At 25.2% G+C, this 24,467-nt stretch overlaps 2 protein-coding genes across 3 annotated transcripts in view; one reads left to right on the forward strand and one right to left on the reverse strand.

Moving 5' to 3' along the window:
* LOC112683787 (contactin-4-like) overlaps positions 1–13,663 on the forward strand; it is a 577,774-nt gene extending 564,111 nt beyond the window's left edge. For both annotated transcript variants that reach the window (XM_025554941.1, XM_025554942.1), the window contains one exon: positions 12,188–13,663. In XM_025554941.1, the coding sequence (XP_025410726.1) occupies positions 12,188–12,291 (104 nt within the window). In that variant the 3' untranslated portion in view covers positions 12,292–13,663. The remainder of the gene's footprint in view (positions 1–12,187) is intronic.
* A 5,678-nt stretch (positions 13,664–19,341) lies between these two features.
* LOC112683850 (splicing factor U2af 38 kDa subunit) lies at positions 19,342–24,430 on the reverse strand. The gene is made up of 7 exons (XM_025555027.1): positions 24,231–24,430; positions 24,004–24,091; positions 22,811–22,877; positions 20,368–20,450; positions 20,083–20,154; positions 19,809–19,942; positions 19,342–19,748 (listed from the first exon to the last, which is right to left on the reverse strand). The coding sequence occupies exons 1-7, from the start codon at positions 24,272–24,274 to the stop codon at positions 19,514–19,516; spliced, it is 723 nt and encodes a 240-aa protein (XP_025410812.1). The 5' UTR covers positions 24,275–24,430; the 3' UTR covers positions 19,342–19,513.
* Positions 24,431–24,467: the final 37 nt, after the last annotated feature.

A 24,467-nucleotide genomic window follows, 5' to 3' on the forward strand; every position in this document is an offset into this window, starting at 1 on the left:
TTTAGTCCATTTTGGTTTTAGAGCAATGGTAAAAAAGATCAAATTGACTTAAAACAATTTAGCTTACCCAAATATATTTTTGAAATTAGGTATTGCAATTTAAAAAATACAATTTGTATTGCGCATACACATGATAAAAAGGTTCAAATTTTAAAATTGAAAAAAAAAATGTGTAGGTATTTCAACAGTTTCTAGCAATTTAAAAATACCCCACTTTAATCCAATGTCTCTAGACAGAATTATTTAGTGTTACTTTTGAAATGAATCACATTGTGTATATACAAAATAAATATACCGAAGTAAAGTTTTCTTATTTTGTTTCCATTGTATAATAAATCTATTTTATTTTAATTTTTCCAAATTTCGATCACGTTCGTTTTATCATATGTTTTAGCCCAAGTCGATGTATTTCTATTTGTATTCAGTTTTTTGTAATGCTACTACCTCATCTCTTAAGAATATTCAGTGAATAAAGACACTAATATCTGAACTGTCGATATTTGTTGATGTATATATGTTCTACGTGTATCGATTAGAGGACGTCATATCCTTCCTTGAACCATTGTGTATTGTATGTAATTTGTACACAATATTCCCTTCATTTGACTATATTTTGGTACTTTTTCGGAATTGAAATGATATTTTGTTACATAAATACAAAACAGTTTATTTGGATAAACGCATGTATTGTACATTTTTTCATCTATGTTCATTAAAAATACCTACACTCATATTATTATAACTGGAAGAGAAATAATAAACATGTATAATATGAAAATGTATACATCATACTTCAATATAAGTAGTATTAAATAGGTATATAAAAATAATTTTAAATATAATTTTATTTAACACGTTTAATGTGGTAGTCAATATAATTATTGGTTTGTCTTAATATGTTAATGGAGTAATTAAAATTCATAGATTACGAACTCAAGAATCATTACAAAATGTATTCCCTTAAATCAATATTATTCTAATATTTTAAATAAAAACTTGTAGTTTTATTTAGTTTAAACTAGATCAATATCGAATTTTTTATTGATGTACTTTAAAAATTGGTGCATATAACTAATAAGTTTAAATTAAAAACATTTAACCAATTCATAACATATTGAATTTTATTGAACATACAATTGCTTGGATTTCTTCTCGCATAAATGGGTCAACATCTTAGACTGATTATAGTAATTAATTTTTAATGCTAAGATTTCGTATAAGAAAATGATAAAAACCACAAATTAATAAAAAATAAATAAATAAAAATAATGGTAAAATTTTTATGGGTCGAATAAGAATTCAACAAAATGTGTAAATAATTATAATTAATGATTCTTTTTTTTTCACTTAAACCACTCAGATTGTCTTTTGAAATGGCATGATAGAATAATTTACTTTTTAAGCTCAGTTATTAATTTGTGTAAACAAACTCTCAAAATATATAAAACAATATAGATATTATACTATATTCTACAATATTTTTTGTTATCCTTTATTAATATTATCCAGACCATACAATTTGTTTTCTATTATAAAATTTGAAAAATAAATGTCAAGCCTAAAATTGTGTTTCGATCATCAATGACGCAATACCAATATCAATATGGCATGTTACGTATATTAAATCGATTTTTATATTTTAACTTAACATAATGCATAAACCAATGTATTTTTTACAATTTAAATAATTCTCCATTTCATTTCCATTACAATATTTTTTTTGTAACTAAAAAACAAAAAAAAATCTTTTTTTTATTGTTTAATTCACTTTAGTTATTTGTACATTCTGAACTGAGTATACTCAGTTTATAAACTTGAATATGTAACTAATTTTTCAAATACTGATTTTAACCATTCTATAATTTTGGAAGTATACTGTGTAGCTATAGTTTCTAACAGATTCAACTTGAATCGAGGCATCAAGCATGCTCTCAAATACAAACTCTTTTTCCAAATTAGTCTATATCTCTTCTTAACTGATTCTTTAATCGTATTTAATAATTTACCACGGTAAACTAATTTTTGTTTCTGTAATACAGTTAATTTATTTTTAGTTCATACAACCAAACCTTGGCAGTAAATAACACATTAACATCCCTTTCTTGTCTTGAAAAAAACCTTAAGTATCTGTCAAAAGTTCCATTATATTACAGTATTCACGGAATAAAGACATCCCGTGTGAAGTGAATCGCAATATTTCACAGAAGTCCCAAAAATTATTAATTGTATTAATAATATTATGATAAGAAATGAACTTGAAGATTTGGAGAAGTTCTCCATACATACTAGTACATTTCCATTTGGTTTGTTTTGATGTGTTTTGAAAAAAACTCCAACGATTCTTTGTGTATGCTCAGCAACTATAGTAAACTGGTTTTGTTTATTCTACTATGATGAACATTTTGATATTAATTTCTATACACTCTCAAACAGTGGCGTATAGATAATTTTTGTATGGAGGGAGAGGTTCATTTGCAAATAAATCTTTATTTTTATTTGATCATTATTTTTTTTTACGTTTCTAACACCCTCACACTAAGAACATTATTTTATAACATTTAAAAAAACGCCTAAGGGAGATCTGACCACCACATCACCTCTTGTATACGCCATATCTTTCAACAGATTATTAATATTTAAACCTTGAATCATTTTATCAATATCATAAATAATATATCAATGATTGATATCGTAATCAAATCAATGTATGATTAGCGCTTTTAAAATGTTGAAGAAGTTGAATTACAATTTATTTTTATTCTTCCTCGCAATAGCGTTCATCAATTCGTTCGTGGTTTAATTACAAAATAGATTAAATTTAATCCTAACTATCATAACGTCACTAAGTACTTAGTAAAAGGCATATGGTTATAATACATAATTGAATCAAATATTTTCATAATCGGAATACTATAATAATGGTAAAATAATTGCAATTATATTATAATACTAATTACCCGGTTTCGCACGGAATATTCTTGACCGGGACATAGTTTTCAACGGTTTATTACCTTACGCTATTTAAAGTCAAGTTTGGTATAAATGTTGGTTATAAAACAAATAAAACAAAAGTTCAAATTAATCGGTATGGTAGTTTTGGTTGTATATGGAATTACCTCTGAATTACCGTCTTTGTCGGTTCCATTATTTTTTTTAAATCCCTTCTTAATGCACGTAGTTAGTATTGGAGAGATCATCATGTCAAATTTTAAGTTCATATAGTATTAAGATGTAGCAATATAAATGAGTGAGTGATACCCGACGTTGTCCGTTAAGAAAATTCTGAGTATTTGACTCCTTTTAGGTGTAACTCGCCGTAGAAGGTATGCCTTTTAAAGTATAGATCATACAAAGTAACGATTAGAATAATAATTTAACATATATTATAATAGGCAAATATTAATATAGCCATGCCTATCACGCCTTGTTGTGCCGCTTACTATATTTAAACATATACTAATATCTTTACAACAATGTTCAATTTCTTTAGTTCGTTTTTTTTTTTTTTATTATTTGTTTTATCAAGAAAAGTCTGACAATTCAAGTTTTCAAATATAAATGCTATTTATTGAAATGCATTAGGATTACACAATATTTTTTTTTCACTTTTTCTGGTACGTACACAAATAAATCAGAAGGTTTTCTTACGTGAGTAAGCCACACACAACTGTCCATGTGAGAAGCATGAATTTTCAAAATTCAGTCCTCACATTTGTTGTAATTGTCCTTGTGCTTTGTTGATGATCATTGAAAAAACGAGTTGCACTGGAAACTGCAAACATTTGAATTCGATTAGCTAATCTGTTGGAATCGTTAGGATGAGTGGCAATAATACGTCTTCGCCTCTACATTTTCCGTTTAAAATTATAGCTTCGAAAATGTTGTACATTACCTTTTTCACTGAAAACCTAGTACCATAACAAAGTGATAGTGGATTAATGTTTCATAAAATAATTTTATAACATTTTTTTCAATTTTCAATGTTAGACCGTATGGTGGCATGCCTGGCAAATCAAGTGACTTTAAAAATGCAATTTAATTGTATACTTAGTGTTATACATCTGTACCTCAACATACAAAAAAGTTCTTACAAACCAATATCTTGTACATAGATCAAAAAAGAGATGTAAGTGTTGTTTTTGGAGAATATAATCGATTTTCAATAAAATAAATATGTTCACCTTTTTCTAGACTGACCATTTTCATACACTGAGGTATGTGACAGTGAGGTTTCTTTCCGTTTTGTCAGTTGGTATAGCAACAACCAAAGAAAAACTGCTCATTTGGGCCTTTTCAGGTCTACTGATGCTTCCCTTTACTTTTTTTCGCAACAAAAGGTAGACTATGTATTTCTTCAAAGTTTAATCTATTTCTGTACCGATTTTCATCAAAATCGGTTCAGTGGTTTCAGAGTCCATCGAACACAAACCATGGAACATTTCGAGTAGTTAAAGAAGGCATAAGGGATATACAAACAAACATTCATTTTTATATACCTCAATCACCCGGTCTCTCCCGGGAGAGGGAGTATTTTATTATTTTATACTAGAAAACTGACATAAATTCCTAACCTAAAAATATTAGGTTGAAAAAAGCATAAACTATTTGTACATTCAAATGCTATTGATTTTTATTAATTTCATTCGTAATAAGTAATAATTTACAAAAATCTTATAAAATCAACACATTAAACAATTAAATATTTCCTGGGTAACTGAAAAATGAAAAAGTTTATGCGTTCAGTCAAAAACTAATTCGACCCTTGAAAATGCAATTTTTGAAAAATTCTTTTTTATTGCACGGTGAAAGTATTAAAGGAACCACTATACCAAATTTCAAGTTCGTACGTTGAGTAGTTTTTAAGATACGATCAGTGAGTCAATGCTATTTGGATTTTATATATATATACATATGGATAGTTACAACTCGTATGATAACATAAATCGGCTGTGAATTGGAATTGAAAACCATTGATAAACAAAATTTTTTCCTCCAAATCTGTTCAAAACATATTTTTGAAAAGAGCAAAAGAATTACAAATTTACATTCTTGCTCCTAAAATTGAGGAATTGATTCATATTCCTTTTAAAAATTATGGAATCAATTCCTTCATTAGTTCTTCAAAAAATAAATCATATTCCAGTAAAAGTTTCTTTAGGAACGCGTTCGGTAACAACACTGACATACTAATGTATGTATGCTACTCGTATTATTACGATTGTATTCAAGATTATGATATTAATTATAATCGTGATATAGTTTTCATATTAATGAAAAAAAATTATATTTTACACCACTAGATGCTATCAGACCATTTGTGTTCGGTTTTTAATCCACAGAAAAAGAAAAGGAAGACGTTAATACAACTTGCTAGCACTTTTACTACTCAAAAATATGGTTTTTGTTTTCCAAAATAAAATTTCTCAACTAAATATCAAAACTAAAATTAATAAATGCCAAACAATTACAGAAAAACATCGATTGGAAAAATATAATTAAGTAACTTTTTAATGAGAGAAGTACCTTATTTATATTTCATAATACATTTTTTACAACTGCGTTTACTCTCGCGTCTTCTAATATGTAAATATTAAATTTATATTTTAAGTTCAAATATACTTTTCTCTACTTCTACGAATTATTTTTAAATTTTATACTATTATCAAAATGTTTTTTATTATAAAATGATAACTGTGTTCTCTTGAAAACCATTACTAATATCTTCTCAATTATATTATAGAAATAAAATTCACATTACATACTAAGCGGTAAATACGAAGAAACAAATTTTCCAATGATGTTTAAAATTATATTTACGGGAACTCATATTATAAATGGTAAAATAATAGAAAAATATTAAACATAATTCATTGCTCGTTTTAAAATATAGAGATAAAATAATATTCATCAAAAAAAGTATTTAATTTAATACAAAAACTTTATCATCACTTTCGTATTTTGCTTTATTAATATCATAAAAATGTTTATCAACTGAGACCGATCTTCCTTAATGGATCCCTTACAGCTAAATACACTATAATGTATATGCCTGTGAAAATATTTTAAAAACATCACCGATAGACTGGTATAATTTCAAGTATTTTATAAGTTCTTAAATTTTATTAACATTTTTATACACTGCGTTTTGAATAATTTATCAAGTATTTTATTTGTTTACGAAAATATCTTTTTTAATGCTTAACTCAATTTTTTTCTTTAATATTATTTTACTCGAGCCATCAAAACATAAAATTAAATTAAAATTAATCAAAATGTATCGATAAGAAAAATAATTTAAAAATTACTACACTCATCGTGTAGTATAGTAATAATATATCATGTAGTTTCATTTTCATGCATGTGTTTTATTGAATTTGATATTTTTTACTTCGTACATTTTTAATAGGAAAAATCAAAGAATATATAGGTTTTACAAGTATGTGTTCTATTTATTTTATATTTATGTACCCATTTTTTAAGGGTAAGAATTGTTTTAAAAGTTTCATGTGGTTTTTATATGGATAATTTCATTAACTATGGGATTTTAAATTGAACATTTTCACGGTTCAACGATTTGATTTTTTATAATTTGTAGTTTTAAAAATTTTTTTTAGTTAACTGAAATAAAAACTATCAAGCGGGAATTTATAGAGAAATACATTCGATGATAAACAATTGTACTATTGTTAAACACAGATGATATATAAAAATATAATACTTTTTTATAAATTTAAATCTTTAATCTTTGTTATCAAGTTAAAATTTATTTTATTTTTTTTTTTTAAAGATTCATAAATTTAGTTTTCAGTCAAATGAGCTATTTAAAAAAAAATTACACAATTTTATTTATTTCATTAACTCATGGGATATAACATACAACTACAATAAATCCTCGTGAGACACCCATATCCCACCATCCTCACCAATCCGTGATCTCATCACTATTCGTATATTTACCCCCACGAGCATCGTATAGCAGTGTTCCCCAAAAACTCCATATAGGTTTTGAATCGATTCTCATTTTCTGTTAGGAATATTATTTAAAATTAGAATAATATAGGTATATACACTTGGATGTTGTTGTCTCGTTTTCGTTGAAACTAGGTTATATTAATTGATTATACAATTTTAAGTAAAGTATAGTTTATTTGATTATATTTAATAGCCAGAGAAATTACATGTAGGTATACTTAGAATCAATTAAGTGAAACTACGGTGTCCATTCCGACTAGATGTCATCCATTTGCTAGTCTTGGGCTTGAGGATTGATAATTTTAAGTCGATACAACTACAGTAAAACTCGCTTAAAACGCTCCCGCTTAAGACGTTTTCCCGCATAAGACGCTATTTTCCGTCGGTCCCTAGACATTTCCTATACTAGTCAATTTAAAAACCATCTGTTAAGACGCTCGGTTTTTCTCTATCTTATTGGATAAAACGCTCTTTTGTTTAGCAGATTATGATAAATTTTAGTAGGTTTGTCGAAATAAAAATAGACATTTTACTTGTTTACGTGTTCTTATTGTTGAATCGTTTTATTTTATCACTATACATATTTTATCATCAGCTATTATTATTATCCAGTATCTACTCCTGCAATTACTGCTGGGTTGCAACACCTAACAGAAATTCGAAAAGTATTATCCTCTATAGAAAATGTTGAAGAAATGTTGGATTGTCTCAACAAAATAGAAAACTTTCTTGCTGAGACGCATTGTCAGCATCGTAAACAAACAAAAATATATCAATTTTTTTAATAAACAATAATAAAATATTTAATAGTAATTTTTTAAATTAAATTTAGTAGCAAAAAATATATGTACACATGTATGTAATTACTAGAGTCCGGATTTATATGCATTTTTATGTTTGTACTAAGTGTATACACGCCTAAGGAGGTTTAAAATGTCCACGATTCATATTAGACTGAATTTAAACACCAAATTTTATATTGCATATTTTGCATATTTCGAAAGTTATTGAATATTTGTTAATAAGTGCATATAACATGCATATTTAATGGATTTTTAAGAAATTACAATTGTTAACCAGCATCGTAAACAAACAGAAATATATCAATTTTTTAAATAAACAATAGTAAAATATTTAATAATAATTTTTTTTTAATTAAATTCAATAGCAAAAAATATATGTACACATGTATTTAATTACATATACATATATAATTTATTAGTGTCTATTTTGTTAAATCATGTTCAATAATAAAAAAATTAACTTCACATTTCAATCACTTCATTTTTTTCCAATCCCGCATAAGACACTTTCCCGCTTAAAACGTTCTAGAGAGCTGGTCCCTTAAAGAGCGTCTTAAGCGAGTTTTACTGTATTTTATAAATTGTATGTGGTTACCGGTATAATTTAAAATTTATCTATATAAAGATAAAAATAAAACAATAAGTATCTAAATAAAAAAAGATGAAAATTGTTTTAATTTATTTTTATTAGCTATCAGTAGCGGCTCATAGTAAATACGAATATTCTGGAGAGACTTAAATTATTTAACATAAACTCCATACAACAACGAACATGAAAAACCTCTTTATTGGAAAATTAATTATACTTAATACTTAATTTAATATTTAGTTAATATTTTTAACTTAATTTAATGGTAAATTTTTTTGTAAACTAATTCATTCTGCAATTTTTTTATCTGCGAATTCGCAGATGACGGTGTACACATAGACGTGCGCACATGGAGTCCCGAGGGTACTCCGGCAGTCTCGGACTCTTCAACCAAAACGCCAAAAGCCGTATTTATTATTATTAATTAAGTGCAAAATTTTAAATCTTGAAAAATCCAAATATTATAAAACAGTATTAATGTGTTTTTATTTCTTTGAAATATAATAATTTCTATCGAACAGAATAGTGTGTTCCATTACATTATGATTTTAATAGTTATTCAGTGTAGTGATGGGCAACGATATCGATAATTCAATACGATATCGATATCGTGACGCATTTTCGACACCGATATCGTTCTATAGTTGTACGATATATCGCAATATAAAATTTAATAATTTTTCTAAAAATACATTTTATTTTTAAATTTTAAGCTTTAGTAAATTTCATTGTGTGTGCTGTGTAATAAACCATTAACTAATAACTAATAAATAATAATATTTGTCTAATAATATAACTGATAAAGTTTGTACACGTATCCTAGGGAAATGTGAATTATTATATTATTTATATTTAATTTTAAATTTCTATATTATTATTACATTTGATATAGCTTATAATGTTATCTGTATCGATAAACATAATATACTAAATAAAGGTTTAAGATTTTCATGTACCAATAATAAATATCATATACTAAATTTTAGTATATTATTTTACTAAATTTATAAAAATATAATTCGATACGATATCGATATCGAACAAATTCCAATATCGCGATACAATATCGAGAAAATCGGAACGATATCGATACACAAAATTATATCGTTGTCCAACACTAATTAAGTGGTTTGCAGTTAATTGTTGAACTTCCTTGAATATTTTTATGATATTTGAATGTCAATAGTCTATTTTTAACGTCCAATAACAATAAATAATAATAAACAATGATCATTCAACAAAAAAATGGTATAATAGCTATAAGTGGTTAGAACAGAGGTTCCCAAACTTCTTATAGTACGACACATTTTGGAAATTATTTCAATTTTGACCCAATTTTCAATTGACCCAAAATAATATCATTGACCTTTTTTTTTTTTTTTGCTGTTTTCATTATTTTAAATTGAAGAAAAGTATTATATTTATAAAAAAAAATTTATAATATGTAATTTAATTAGTAAGTATGTAATTTTAATGTAAAGGATGTAATTGTTTCCTATTTTTTATAACTGGATTGATATCCACTTTTTTATTTCGATTGCAAAGAACTTGTTGTAAGCTCATCATCAATTAATTTTCTTTTTTTAACCGCTGACTCAGATATTATCTCTGTTTCTTCAGTTTTCGCAGAACTTTGGGTCATTGACTTTTTATTTAACCATTTGTCCATAGTAACTGTACAAAATCACAAAAAAAAACGAATTTATTGGTTATTTGAAAAATAGCAAGATTTAAACTGCGTGCATGTATCGTATTCAATGTACCGTTTGTTACTGAAAATAATCAATTTATTTGAACGTCATACAGGCACCAATTTATTTCAAATATATTGCTATATTTTCAATAATCATTAATCCGATTGCGTTGTGTTGACACAGTTGAGCATAGACATATAAAGAAATATTATTATGTCTATTGGTCGCAGAAAATTTGTAATTGTCAAAAACGCCAATAACAGTTAATAATAAAACGAATTAAATAATTAAACTTTAAACCGTAAGTAATAGATACACATGAAAAATATAACGCGACCCACTAAAAATATAATTGCGACCCCCTTATGGTTTGCGACCCACAGTTTGGGAACCTCTGGGTTAGAGTATAATCCAAGTATAGATGCTACCTTTTGCTTTTATTGTAGATGTTTTAATGGAAATGGGTTACAGTAAAAACTGTACAGTTCCATGATGAAATCTTAAGGTATTGGCTTACTTCACCAACTTCAATATTTTGAATTTCTTTTAGGCTTATGGAATCAATTTTGAAAATTATTTTAAAAATAAGTTCAAGATTTCAGTTTGCTAAACTTGATATATTAAAAACTATTAATTATATTCAAGCCCTTAAAGTTCGTTAATTTTTATAAGAAATTATACATTCTTTTAAAAACATTTTTGAAGAAGTAACTGCTAAATGTATTAATCTAGATATTGGTATTTCAATGGTTATAAGAAAGAAAGCGAATCTGACGTTAAGTGAAAATGAATCTGAAAATGAAAAATTCAGATGTTCCGTATTTAATCTGATATTGGATAATTTTATCTATGTATAAGTATGAGATTTAATTAAGACAGCTTAGATTTAATTAGCGCTATGGAAAATTTATTGAAAATAGAATTAAATAACAGTTTTTCAAATATTTAATCTAAGTTATTCAATATACCAATTGATTAACTGAAACTGAAATTAAAATTCTCAAACACATGTTTGACGTACTAAGTGGTACATTCAGTGAATCTGTGTATGAGTGATAAAACTGAATAAAAGAAAGTGGACAATTAATCGTTTCTTATAATATATATTTGGTATTAAAAATGTTTACCATAATACCAATTACAAGTTCTACATGAAGAGGATATTTTCCAATTTAAGCATTATAAAAAATAAACTCAGATATACTATAGACCAAGATAGACTAGAAAAATCATTAATACTGATATTCACAGAACAAGAATTAGCTTGTAAATTAAATTTTAATGTAACTATTGACGAACTCAAGAACGTTATTGCTTTTAAACGTCGATTAGCATTATAAGAGATTGTATATCTATACGTTGTTATGCAGTGTTTATTGCAACGAATAAAATAAAAATAAATTATTTTTAGTACATTTTACATAAACATTTTCCTGTACCTATAATGGCTTTCGAAATAATAATGTGCCCTAATTTTTAGCGTGCACCCCCGGAATCAAGAGTTAGCCTACGCATGTAAGGCGACTAATGACGGCGCGTTGGCACGGAAATTATTGTCGTGAACCCAGTGTCAATAGCGTCTATAATTCGCGAATTATTCTCCCCGGCCCCTCCGTCCAACAAGCCAAACTATTACATGTTACGATTGAACCTGTCGGACGTCAGTTTCACTGAAACAGCGACCGTCGTCGAAATTACTAAAATAGTGTTTCCGTCGAAATAACTATTTATAGGTTTTATACGAGTATTTTATGATCTTAAATTTATAATAATAAATATAAGAAACGCTATTAATAGAAAATATTTCTATATAATTTTAAATAGTTTTTATTTACAAGTACTTGTTTTTTTTTTTCTAAAGGGAGACGCAGTCTCAAAGTCTCCCCTGACGAGCCACCCCTGTTAACTATACATAAATATAATATAGACATATAAGTACAATTTAAACAAATATATTTAAATGCAACTACTGGCACTAAAGTAAATTATAGGTACCTATTGCATTGTAATAAATAAATTATAGCTTTTAATGGGTTAAATAACATTTAATGTAGATACTTCCTTTAATGTAAATTGAACAATTATCGTGTTATTTGTCATCTAATACTTCGTAATGTTGTATTTCACAGGAGATCAACCGGCAGCGGTGCATGACGGTAATTCGGGTCCTCTAGTTTGTTGCGTGGCTGGCTGGTGGCTGCTAACTTTATGCTGCCTGGTGCTATCAAGCTGATTCTACGGATCGGTACAGTTTGACCGCCGACTGCAGGGAAGATATATTGCCTAACCATCGTCACCCAAGAAAAGAATATTATCGCTGAAAATTGTGTCACCAAGATTACTGATTTCGGCCACTTCCTAAACGGAATTACGACGACGATACACTTAAACAATAACGATCGTTTTTTATATATTTATGAATGCATACGAGCGTCCGTACACGTAATATAAGATTTAACTTCCGAGCAAAAATGTTAATCATGTCGTAAGACAGCAATTATTATTATTATCAACTCTATACATAGAGCCGTGTTAAGAGGGGTCAAAAGGGGCAATTGCCTCTGGACGCCATAGTTTTTAAAAAGTAAGGGGGCGCCTTTATCTGCACTTAATGTAACCTGTGCCTAGTGATCCCGTAGAAAAAATTTTGCCACGGGGCGCTGAAATGTTTGACACGGCTCTGTCTATACATATTTCATAACATCCTTCATTATATTATTATATTTACTCGTGATACGTATGGTGCGTATTTTTAATGCTTGTACCACATGGGTGAAAAAAATTTAGTTATACCGAGTGTAACAAAAAAATCTGATACACCTCATAAGAAAAATTGTAAACGTAATAGAACTATTCCTGTTACATCCTGCATAATGTTACCAAGTAAAATTGTGTATTTTTCAAATTATATTATAGGGTTACATGTTTTTATTATATCAAAGTGAATATCATTTAATTGTATATTCTATATACTCGAGCAAAAAAACATGTCATCGTAAATATTATTTAAAGGAAGGAGTTTGTGGATACCTGGCCCCTTTGCTTTTCACCATTTCTTATGACTCTAATCTATTATATATTTTTTAAACATTCGATGATAAGATGTAAAGTTTCACTTTTGTTTTTAAATTTATAAAACTTACATAACATTTATATATTGAGTTTATTTTACTTACATCTATATTTTATGTGCTCGTACAAAATTGTATTACTTATTTGTAATAACGTAAATACAAGCACAGAAACAATTAATTGCTAGTGCATCATGGTATTATTTTTATTAAGCGTCCATATTTACCGTTTAAAGAATAGAAAAAATGAGAGGCGTTCAAATACGACCCCCCCTCCTGTAAATTGAATATATCGATCACTAATTATCATCAATCAATATAAATACAAATCCTCACTATTCTCTACATAATTTTTTAATTTTTTTTTACTAAATATGACTTTTTATTTATACTCTTTATTTTACTAAATATAATTCAGATATCGTTTTATGCACTTCTGATAATCTCTCAACAGTGTTTATTAGCCGAAAATAATTACCAAAAAAACTGTATAAAACTGTGTATACTGACATATTTCTTACACATAAAGATAATCTTAAGACAATTAATTTTTTTTTCCCAATTTTTTTAACGATGCTATTTTAATCAAAGGTATAAATACTAAATATACTAAATAATAAAAGTTGCTAGTCCATACTCGATAATCCCAAAGATTCCCATTTCAAATTTTGATATTGGTACTCTATTAATAATATTAATTGAATGTATAAAATATCGAAATACAATAATATAATTTCTCAATCTTTTAGAAAGATTTTTTTTAAAGTAATGTAACACTCAAGTCTCTCCGATTTCTTTCTCGCTAATCACATCTTTAATTAAATCCATATTCAATCATACTACGAGAAAATGAACAATGTCATTATAGCCACTATAGTAAGATATTTTCCGATAAAAATCACAAATAAATAGCTGCTTATAATAACAAAATAATAATAATAAATTATTTTGTTTATTTTTGTAAAGAAATACACTTATTGTGAAATGGGTGAATTTGAATTTAATACACGTATAAGTAAGTACTTACAGATAAACGTATAAAATACTAAAATTCATTACGTCCATCGATAGTCCGAATACTTCAATATAATTGAAAAATTTAGGACATTTGCTTAAATGGAAAAACTCACATGTGCTTATTAGATCACATTAACAAACATTGATAGCCTCATATATTAATCTCTGTCTCTCTTTTCATATAAACGCTAAAATTTCGTGGGTTTTATTCCAAAGACCCTTATTAAATATATATATATATATGTAACGGATAATGTTACTATTTGGCTAATGTCGACATTGTTCATACATGTTGTCTAATGCGTAATATTTCGTGAATGAACAAGAAATATCAACTATCTGGATAATGTTAAAAAAATTAATAAGAATTTTCATTTGCATTCTGTATACTATGGTGTTAAAATAATAAAGCGTCAGAATATCAAAGTAAAATAAATAATCTTATCGTAACTTATAATTTATTTTAATGATAAAATGAATAATAATTTTGTCTAGTATTCTATATATATCGTATATATTCTATATAGCTAGGTATAGTGTCTTAATTGAACGATGTTTTTGTTATTATTATATATGCTAGACAAGTACAATACACGATCCCAATCTGTAGTTGGTCTGTTTTCACACATGATATTCATGAGTGTGATGTTTATTGTTTTTTAATTTTTTTTTATTTAATTAAAATGGAAACAAAAACAAAATTTTATTATCTATTTGAAGAATTATTTTCTGAAAAACGAGAAGATAATTTATTTTATTTATCAAATGAAAAATATTTAAATATAATTTATTAATTTAAAGATAGCAAGAAATCTCGTTGTTGAGTAAATTTAACTAAATTTAAAATCATTAATATCGGAAGGGAATAGAAACTTATACTACCCATCGATAAATATAGTACAAGGCATTGATATTGGTCATGGTGGTAAGCATCGAATTATGGCAAAAAAAAAATAAAAGTACAATTTGACTTAAAAAGTTGTACTTATGTTCTTAAAATTCAGTGGACAATTCTAATTGTGTTTTACTCTATATATTTTTTTTTTAATTAATATTTTAATATATAAAAATTACAAATTAGCTAACATGTATAAATAATGTCTACATTAGTAAAATTTTAACATCACCCGTAGCATATATACATACATTCTTCTTATGCTTAAAATCTTAAACATTTTGATCCGTCTCGTCATTTTTACTATTATAATTATTATGAGCATGTATGAAATTCTTAAACAGTATGAATATTCGCATTATTTTAATTAATTTAACTATTGTACGTATTGTACGCAGGGTTTTTAACAGTTTATATAAGAAATAAATAAAAGTTTATAAGAAATAGGTAGCTACAAAAAAATATAAATCACAAAGTACTAACCAACTGCCACGTTAATATAATAACTGTAATTCGCAACTCAGCTGTTTTGGATAAAATGTATATTATAGGTACCTATATACATTATATTTCTTAACTACCTTATACGTACTAATCATTCCAATAATAATCCGTCATATAATCTTATCTATAATTAATTTAATTTTTCATAAAACCTCTACGAAATTATAAAATATATGATTGTGTTGAATAAATTCGCCAATAATAAAAACGATCAACATTTTTAAATATCTTAAGTCCTATATCTATATCGGTTATTATAATAATATATTACAAATATATTTTGAATAATATTTATTTCAAAACACAAATTTATATATTTTATGAATGAATAAAGTAAATAATATCTAGTCTTGTGTTGTTTAGGTACCTAAATATAACAATTATACATTTATACACACATATATATATTTTTTTTTAAACTGTAGTTTTATTATGAAATAATTTGATATGTACGTATCAAATTATAAATTAAACTACCGTGTAGGGATACTTATCATTATATTTTGTTTTTCTTCTTCCAATAAATGTTGTAAAATTGAATGTTAATGAACTTGGTTGTTTCTCTTGTGTATAAAAAAAATGAGAATAGTTGGTTAACTTAGTAGAATAACGATTTTATAGGTACGTTGAAGGAGACTATATCTTCTCTAAAGAGTACTGTTTATATAAAAAAAAAAAACTTAAATATAATATTATTATAATTTATAACATACACAGTGTAAATAAACTAATTGTTTTTTTTTGTATTTGTAAAGTTGTTGTTATCTTCCAAACTTTTTTTTACCTAAAAATTAATAAAATTTAAATTGTAAGAAAAATTCCAGTTGTTGTAATATAATATTAATATTTACTTTTTGAAATAAAAGTAAAAGTTTATTGTAAAATATAATTGTTGTTTAAGTAAACAAAAATATATGTATGATTATAATTTATTGCACGTTTTACTTGATCAATACTTGATAAATTGATATAATAAAATTGTCATTAAAGTATTGAATACTGAGCTTGTCCATATTATTTCCAGAGATGCGCCAGACGCAAATGTCTGTTTTGATTATAAACGAAGTAAGAAATGAAATTGGTTTCAAAATGATACCCGACAGAGCCAATTTACTTTTTATTACAGGAAACGACAATGGTGCTCTCAAAAATGCCATTTAGACCTCGTTATCAATTCGAAATAATATCTAATCGATAATTTTGAAACGTAATTTTCTCAATATCTTAATACCGTTTAAAAAATATACCTAAAAATTAGAAAAACATATAATACTTTTATTCCTATAGATTAATAATTTATACTGAACATTTTGAGCACACCATAATTATAACCTACATAATCAACTAAAAATACATAATTTAAATGCCCGAACGAAAAATTTTATTTTCAAAATAAAAATGTCTACTGGCATACTTATGACTTACCTAATACAAGATGTACTTCAAGTTACTAAATCAGTGTCGATTATTCGAAAGCTATAAATATATGATACAAACACAAGAGTTAGTTACATTAAAAATAATAAATTTATAATGGAAGAATTTAAAGGTACCTACATCATAATGCATATAATGAATTTGTATGTAGATACGTATTAAATTCACATTATAAAATGTTGGTGTACTTATATTTTAAAATACCACAAATATTCCATCTACAAAAACATTTAAATGCGAATTGATGTTATTCAAAATTCCTTAGTATAAGTTCTTCTAATACCTACCAAATTCCTATAATGATCACTAAACAGTATTTATTAAAAATATAATACTTACAAGCTACCTCGTCATAAATGTCGATTAAACTTAAATTATTTTCAATTCTTCGTCATATAATTTATCAATATACTTCATTATGAGTTAGCTTCATACCAATTTACCATTAGTTGGTACAATGAACACGCGTATGATCTAAAATATAATATAAAATATAATACACAACGGTTTACGAGGTTTTGTTTTTATAATCATCTGTATACAAGGCAGCAACGACCTGACTTTGATGAACAACGAAGGAGCGTCTAGATATCGCTGGGTGTTCCGACCGTTATCGGAGGCTTGGTAGACATGCACGATTTTTGGCATTCTTAATTTGAATAGACCAATACTGAATAGTACCAAGGGTAAATTCAACATATTTTTACGGTCGGGACACTTAAAAAGAAAAATGGTATAATGGGTGATCATAGGCGTAGGGTTGTTTTCAGGAAACAGAACGCCTCCCACAAAAAAATGTGACAATATTGTATTAAAACTATCAACATTTTTACAATATATTATTAAGTTCTTCTGAATATACTTTATTTTTAATATTATTTTTTTTCAACAGGTGTAGCAATTGCCCAGTGTCCCCCTCTTAAATCCGTCCATGCCTATACCAATGTTTGGATTAAATCTTAAAATATTTAAGAAGTGTATATTTTTAGCACGTGAATAGACCATTATTTGAGTAAATTACATGCTTCAGTATGTTAATATATTAAGGTAAATAATAATTAATAGTAATAATAGTTAAAGAAGTCTATACATTTTAAGAAATTTATACAAATTTAATAATCCTAAGATAAATATCTTCATATGAACCTTGATATAGTTTTTAAATATTCATACTGTAAACACAAAACCAGGTATAAACAATATCAAAAACCAAATTAATATAAGAACACAAATATTTATAGTCATAGTGGTCAAAAATACCATTGTATTCAAAGCTTAAAAAAATTTTTGACATTAAAATCAATATTTAATCATATTTTTTATTTAAAGTTATATTTTCATTTAAATTTTCAGTAAACCATTTTCAAACATTTATGTTTATGTTTATAATTTGTTAAAATTTAAAAAATCAATTTCGTTTTTGACATATCAAACACAAACTAAGATATGAACTAGTAAACACAATGGCTACTACATTAGTAAAATTAAATTAATCTTAAGAAATAATTTAAATAATGCATAAAACTGAATTATTTATTATTAAAAAATAGTATATATATATATATATATGTATATATATTTCAAAAATACTAAAAAAAAGAATTTAACTTATTGTTAGAAAATACTGACTTTCATTTAAAAATATTTTATTGTATTTTAATGGATAAATTATTTCCTAATTAAATACATTATTTTCATTACATAGTTTAGTGTATTATTAATCCTTCATTTTAAATTATTTTTCCAAAAATTGTCCTCAGTATGCAAAATATTAAATTAAATTATTACAATAAAACAATATTTATAATAAATAAAAATCTTAGCTTTAAGGTATTTATTAATCTACTATTCAATACAATTACTTTGCTCTTTTGATTAATGTCATACATTTGAAGGTACTTTCTAGAATTTCCACATACCTTTCTAACTTCAGTTTAAATATTAATTATTAAAATTAGATCTATTTCATTATTTAACTCTCTGTTATTTGATTTGTTTCAATTTAAAAAGTTCCTGATTCCAATGTTGGTTTAATAATTTGCTTAATATGCTAGAATAAAATACAAAATATTCATATGGAGCTCAACAACTCTAATAGATTGATGTTCACATCAATTGTATTGAGTTATTAAATAACAAGTGATAAATTAAATGTAATTAAATATAGCCAGCATTATAAAAATATTAATAAATTTAGTTTGTTCATTAATTAAAACCAAATATTCTAAATGTTATGTAATTTCATATACAACCATTGACATGAAATACTCCTCAGTAAACTTATACTATAAATAACTGATATAAAAAAAATTTAATTGATTAAAAAGTTTTTATTTTTCCAAACTTTTTTATCAGTAAAATGAATTCACATATATTATAAGAAAATATCTGGTAGTTGTCAATTACAATAATTAAGAATCTAAGTAAGACTAATTTGAGTTGTAATATTGTAGTTTAACTTATAACATAGATTAATATATTTAAAAAAATGTTTTGAACATACTGAGTAAACCTATTAACTTAAAATAAAATTAGTATCTACGATCTCGACGTCCGCCGCCGCCACCACCACCACCGCTGCCACCACCACCACGATGATGGCCATGTCGAGGAGAAGGTGATCTTGTTCTACGAGTTCCAACATGATCACGTGAACGACTACGGGAACGATGTCTACGTGAACGACGACTATATAAATATTTACGTAGTTCTCGTGATATTGGTTTCAAGTGCATAAAATTACAAAATCCACTTCTTGTACACTCTCTGTAATTATTTTCATAATAAAATGTTATTGTATATAGTGTGATTAACTATAATCCTTACCCCATTTCATACTGACGACAACAGGCCTCACGAAAATCTGTTACAGGGCTCAACTCAGCATAAACTGGACGACCACCAAACCACCGGTTATTTAAATCATTAACAGCTGCCTCTGCATGCTCTTCTCTACGAAACTGTATAAACAAATAAAAATTAAAAATATAGTATATAATTTAAAACATACATTAAGTTTACATTAAGCCATAATCTGTAACAAATTATTATAAATTAATTAGTATATAATTGAACATAAATAAACATTTTAAAATTATACCTTAATATAAACATTTCCAACAAGATGATCTCCTAAATTGTCACAAACATTCATTTCTTCAATTTCTCCGTACTGTATAAAAAAATGTTATATATTATACAAGTTAAAATTATTTGATTATAGATTAAACAATTATTAAACAACAAATAAATGTCTTAAATTAATAAAATATCTTCAAAATATACATTAATACATTAAATCCACTGCTTATATAATATAATATAATATAATATAATATATACTTTACAGAATAATATACTAAGTTAATTAATAAAACATTTTTACCTTATCTTCACATTCCACAAAAACATCTTCAAAGAAATTATCATAATGTTCTTGCATCTCTTCATCAGTTACATTCGAGACCACTAAAATATAGATAATGATATTATTTAATTAAACTAATTACGATTTAAGATATTCATTTAATAATAATGAAATTATACTCAATATAAAGTAGTGCTTAATAATCATTTCTATTTAAAAATTATTTCTACATCTTGTAATATAAATTTTTTTTTTTTTTTTTTGATTTTTAACACAACCAATAAATTTGATACTTAGTAAATAATAACAAAAAATTTTAAATAATTCAATATAATCAATAGTTAAAAGTATTGGTTAAAGTGCACAAATAACTTTTTTTTAATAAAATATTTATAAGTATGAATAAAATAACAAAAATTTTCTTATTTCTTTTAATTCTAAATATGCTATTATTAATTTTAAAACCCTAACTAAAGAAAATGAAAATAAGTAAAAAATTAGTTATTTTTACAAAATATAATTTTAAAGGTATTTAGTATTTCTCATTATATTAACTCTAATATTAATATTTTTTAAAATCAATGCATAATATCTATCAAATATCTTGAAGGAATAGTAAAACATTATTTGTTTACACTGATCAAAGCCCATACTGATGCAAACCTCCATATCCATTCCTATAACAGACAACCTGAATTTTTTTTATAAATAGAATTAATTTTATATTCTTAATTTAAATTTAGAAAAAATGTAATCAGAAAAAAACCAATCTAAATATTAAAAGCCACTGATGAGTTGTAGTCTTCAAGTTTGTACTCATTCAAGATATTTGACGACTGTAAACATAAAAGTAAACAATTAAACCTAATAAGTATCTGAAGCTAGATGAATTAACTTTTTATTGATTATAAAATTATTCTAAAAAAATAACCTTATAAACATAAAATCTTACAGTTATTTTTCAATTTATTTTAATCAGTTGAGTTATTTATACACTTTAAAGTAAAAATAATAATTTTTCATACATTTTAAAATATACATTATTAATTAGATAAATTATCAAAATATTTTAAGAGTTCTCATATTAAAAAAAATATATATTTACTTATACATCTATACAGTATTAAGTTTAATAAAATTGTATTAACTTTATAACCAAAATACTTAGAAAAATAAGGGCTAGCTAAATTTAGTCTCAAAAATAAAGATTCAATTACAAAAATTATTTTTGCTGCTATTTAATAAATATAAAAAGCTTAGTAAATACTTTATTTTTTAACTATATATTATATTTTATTTATTTCATTCAAAACTGTCTATCTAAAATATTTATTGTTACCATAACCTATTCATTTTTTTGTAGATAATTTTATCACCAATATCTTTTTTGAAACAAAAATTTATAAATTAAAAAATATATTAATATTAGGTTATTGATTAATATAAGAAGTTTAAGTACCTCCTATTGTTATAACAATTTGTAGGTCATTCATTTAACCTACAAATTTACTTGACTTCATAAGTACTAATTAGAGAAAGAATTTATATGCATTGTGCATATTTTTTGATTAGTCCAAAAGATTGATGAGAGAGATAGAAATGTGTTTCACATAATGATGATTAAAAATGCACTACTTTTATTTTGCATATTTTTGCATCTTTGGGTATTTTAATATTTTAATATATTATATGTCATATTATTGCAAATATAACAATTAAATTTTGTTTTTTTACTTTTTTAGAAATCATTAAAAAAAAACATTAAAATTTTTTTATACTGTCCAACCTATTTTTACTTATCAACAAAAATTGCTAATTTATTACTTTTGTTGACTATTATATTTTAAAAGTCTGTGCCGCCTCATACTGATTTTTCATTGACACACCTAATCTACCATGACGTTATACGTATGCACATATTAAGTACATGTACGGATGATGTTTAGATAAGGTATCAAATGGTTAAGTTAAGAATTAAATTAATGAACCCCTGATTTGCTTTTATCGTGCCGCCGCCGCCATACCAATTTATCTGACAACTATACATCTAAATGTTTTTATTGAAATAGTGTTGTATAAAGTGCGAACTGTCAACAAGTGTTATATTTAAAAAATGTAAATTAAAAGTACATATTTAAGCTTTAAATTATTTTTTATTTTTTTACTTTCATAAATTTCTGTACTCATGTATTAAATAAATAATAATTAAGATAAATGTATAAATTTTAAAGCATATTTGAGTTAAAATGCATATTTTATGATTTTATTGAAAATAAATGCATATATCAACATTTTTAAGTAGATATTTTTGAGCATATCTATAACATTTTCAATGCATATTTTAAAAAGCATATTTCAAGTTTTTTTAGGGCATATAATCTGTTCCCTAGTAAAAATAAATAATTTATTGAATTAATATTATATTCTTCACTTTTTTAGATTTAGATTATTTATAACTTACGATGTGATCCATCTGCAGATTTTGCAGAATTTTGTGGGTTGACATAAAGATTTTGCAATAACACAGTCTAAAAAAGAAAATTAATATTAACATACATAATTAAATTGATAACACAGGAGACTTTCATTAGCATAAATATTTAATGTACTTATAGTTAAACTAAAAAATTTACTAAAAGCTAATCAAACTTAGACTTATTACACTTGTTAAGAACATAAATAATTTGAATATCTACTTTATTATAAAGTACATAAAAATTATATCCTATTATAGAACATAAACTACAATGACTGAAAATTATTTAATTTTAAATTAATATCATTTTCCTAAAACTTGAAATGGAAATTTCTGATATCAGTTTTCAAACAATAGTAAGAAGACATACTATTTTTTTATTATTTCCAAAAATATATATTCACATTGATTAAAGTATACAATTTATTTCTGGCAATATTTTAATTTTTTGATTCTCTAAACAGCAAGAAATATATTTTTTAACAACTGCACGTGTTTTTTTTACAAACATAATACATTTTTACTTTAAGATTTTTAAAAACAATAATAATCTAAAACTAAAAATATAATTTAGAAACTCTTTAGGCCAGAAATGTTTTCCAATTTCATTCAAAATTGCTTAAATTTTAAATTTTGTCAAAAGAATATTGAAAATTGTGATAAGGCCTCTTTTAACGATACAAATTCCCATTCTCATTCTACACACATTTATCCAACATATTAAGCCTAAATGTATTAAAATATTTTAAGGATGAACATCTACACTAACAAATGAAATGCTTATTATTTAACTGATCTCCCAAATTTATCAAGATCCACCGATCAATTTCAGCAAAGTCTGGCTTAAATGTTTACATACACCTCGGCAAATTTTTTACTGCCCCTTACGTATAAATACTTCATCAAATATTTTTTTTACATAAGCAAAACTAAAATAAACTTAATTCTGAGTTCATTATATTTATTTATGTAAAATTAACAATTGATTAGATCAATAAATTTGTAGACAAGTAAACCACTACTAATTTAAATCAAACAAAACAATTTATTGTCTTATTTTTTTAAACATTATCTATAGAATAAAAATATTAAATGCTTAACATTATCATGAATATAATCTAGCCTTTAAGTAATATTATAAATACACAAATTTTAATTACATTTTAAACAGAATATACCTGACTGAAAGTTGGCTTATTATGTATTCTTGAACAACGATCACCATGACGGCAAGCACCGATTTTGAAATAAAATGAACAGTTAACCCTGAAGAAAAGAATTATTGAAAAATATACCAACATCAAAAATTTGTAATAAACGTATTCAAACAAATAACTATAATGCTTGTTATAAAAGTTCAACAGTCGTGTGCGATTGTCAAAATAAGCCGGTTTTTAGTACTTACTTGTCTTTTTCAGTACCAAAAATAGACGCCAGATATTCGGCCATATCAATAAGATTATTGAGACACCTATAACAGCTAATTATTAGACAACCGACTGAAAAAATTATTAATCGATTAAGTGAGAAGCGTAAAATTTAAAAATCCCGTACAATTTCGTAGTAAGAAAAAATTACTGATTTGGAATTGTCTACAAGTTTGTTTATACAGAAGTTAGAACCGATGAGAAAAAATATCAAC

Source organism: Sipha flava, unplaced genomic scaffold (assembly GCF_003268045.1).
Source record: "Sipha flava isolate LNK unplaced genomic scaffold, YSA_version1 236_pilon_pilon, whole genome shotgun sequence".
NCBI lineage: Eukaryota > Metazoa > Arthropoda > Insecta > Hemiptera > Aphididae > Sipha > Sipha flava.

What these genes read in the sequence shown, in the direction of transcription:
- LOC112683850 (XM_025555027.1), bottom strand. Translation starts at nt 24,274, where the DNA reads ATGGCCGAATATCTGGCGTCTATTTTTGGTACTGAAAAAGACAA. An exon ending in TTTGGTACTGAAAAAGACAA is followed by an intron (nt 24,092 to 24,230) that starts GTAAGTACTAAA and finishes TCTTTTCTTCAG; the next exon opens with GGTTAACTGTTCATTTTATT. An exon ending in TTGGAAATGTTTATATTAAG is followed by an intron (nt 19,943 to 20,082) that starts GTATAATTTTAA and finishes TTGTTTATACAG; the next exon opens with TTTCGTAGAGAAGAGCATGC.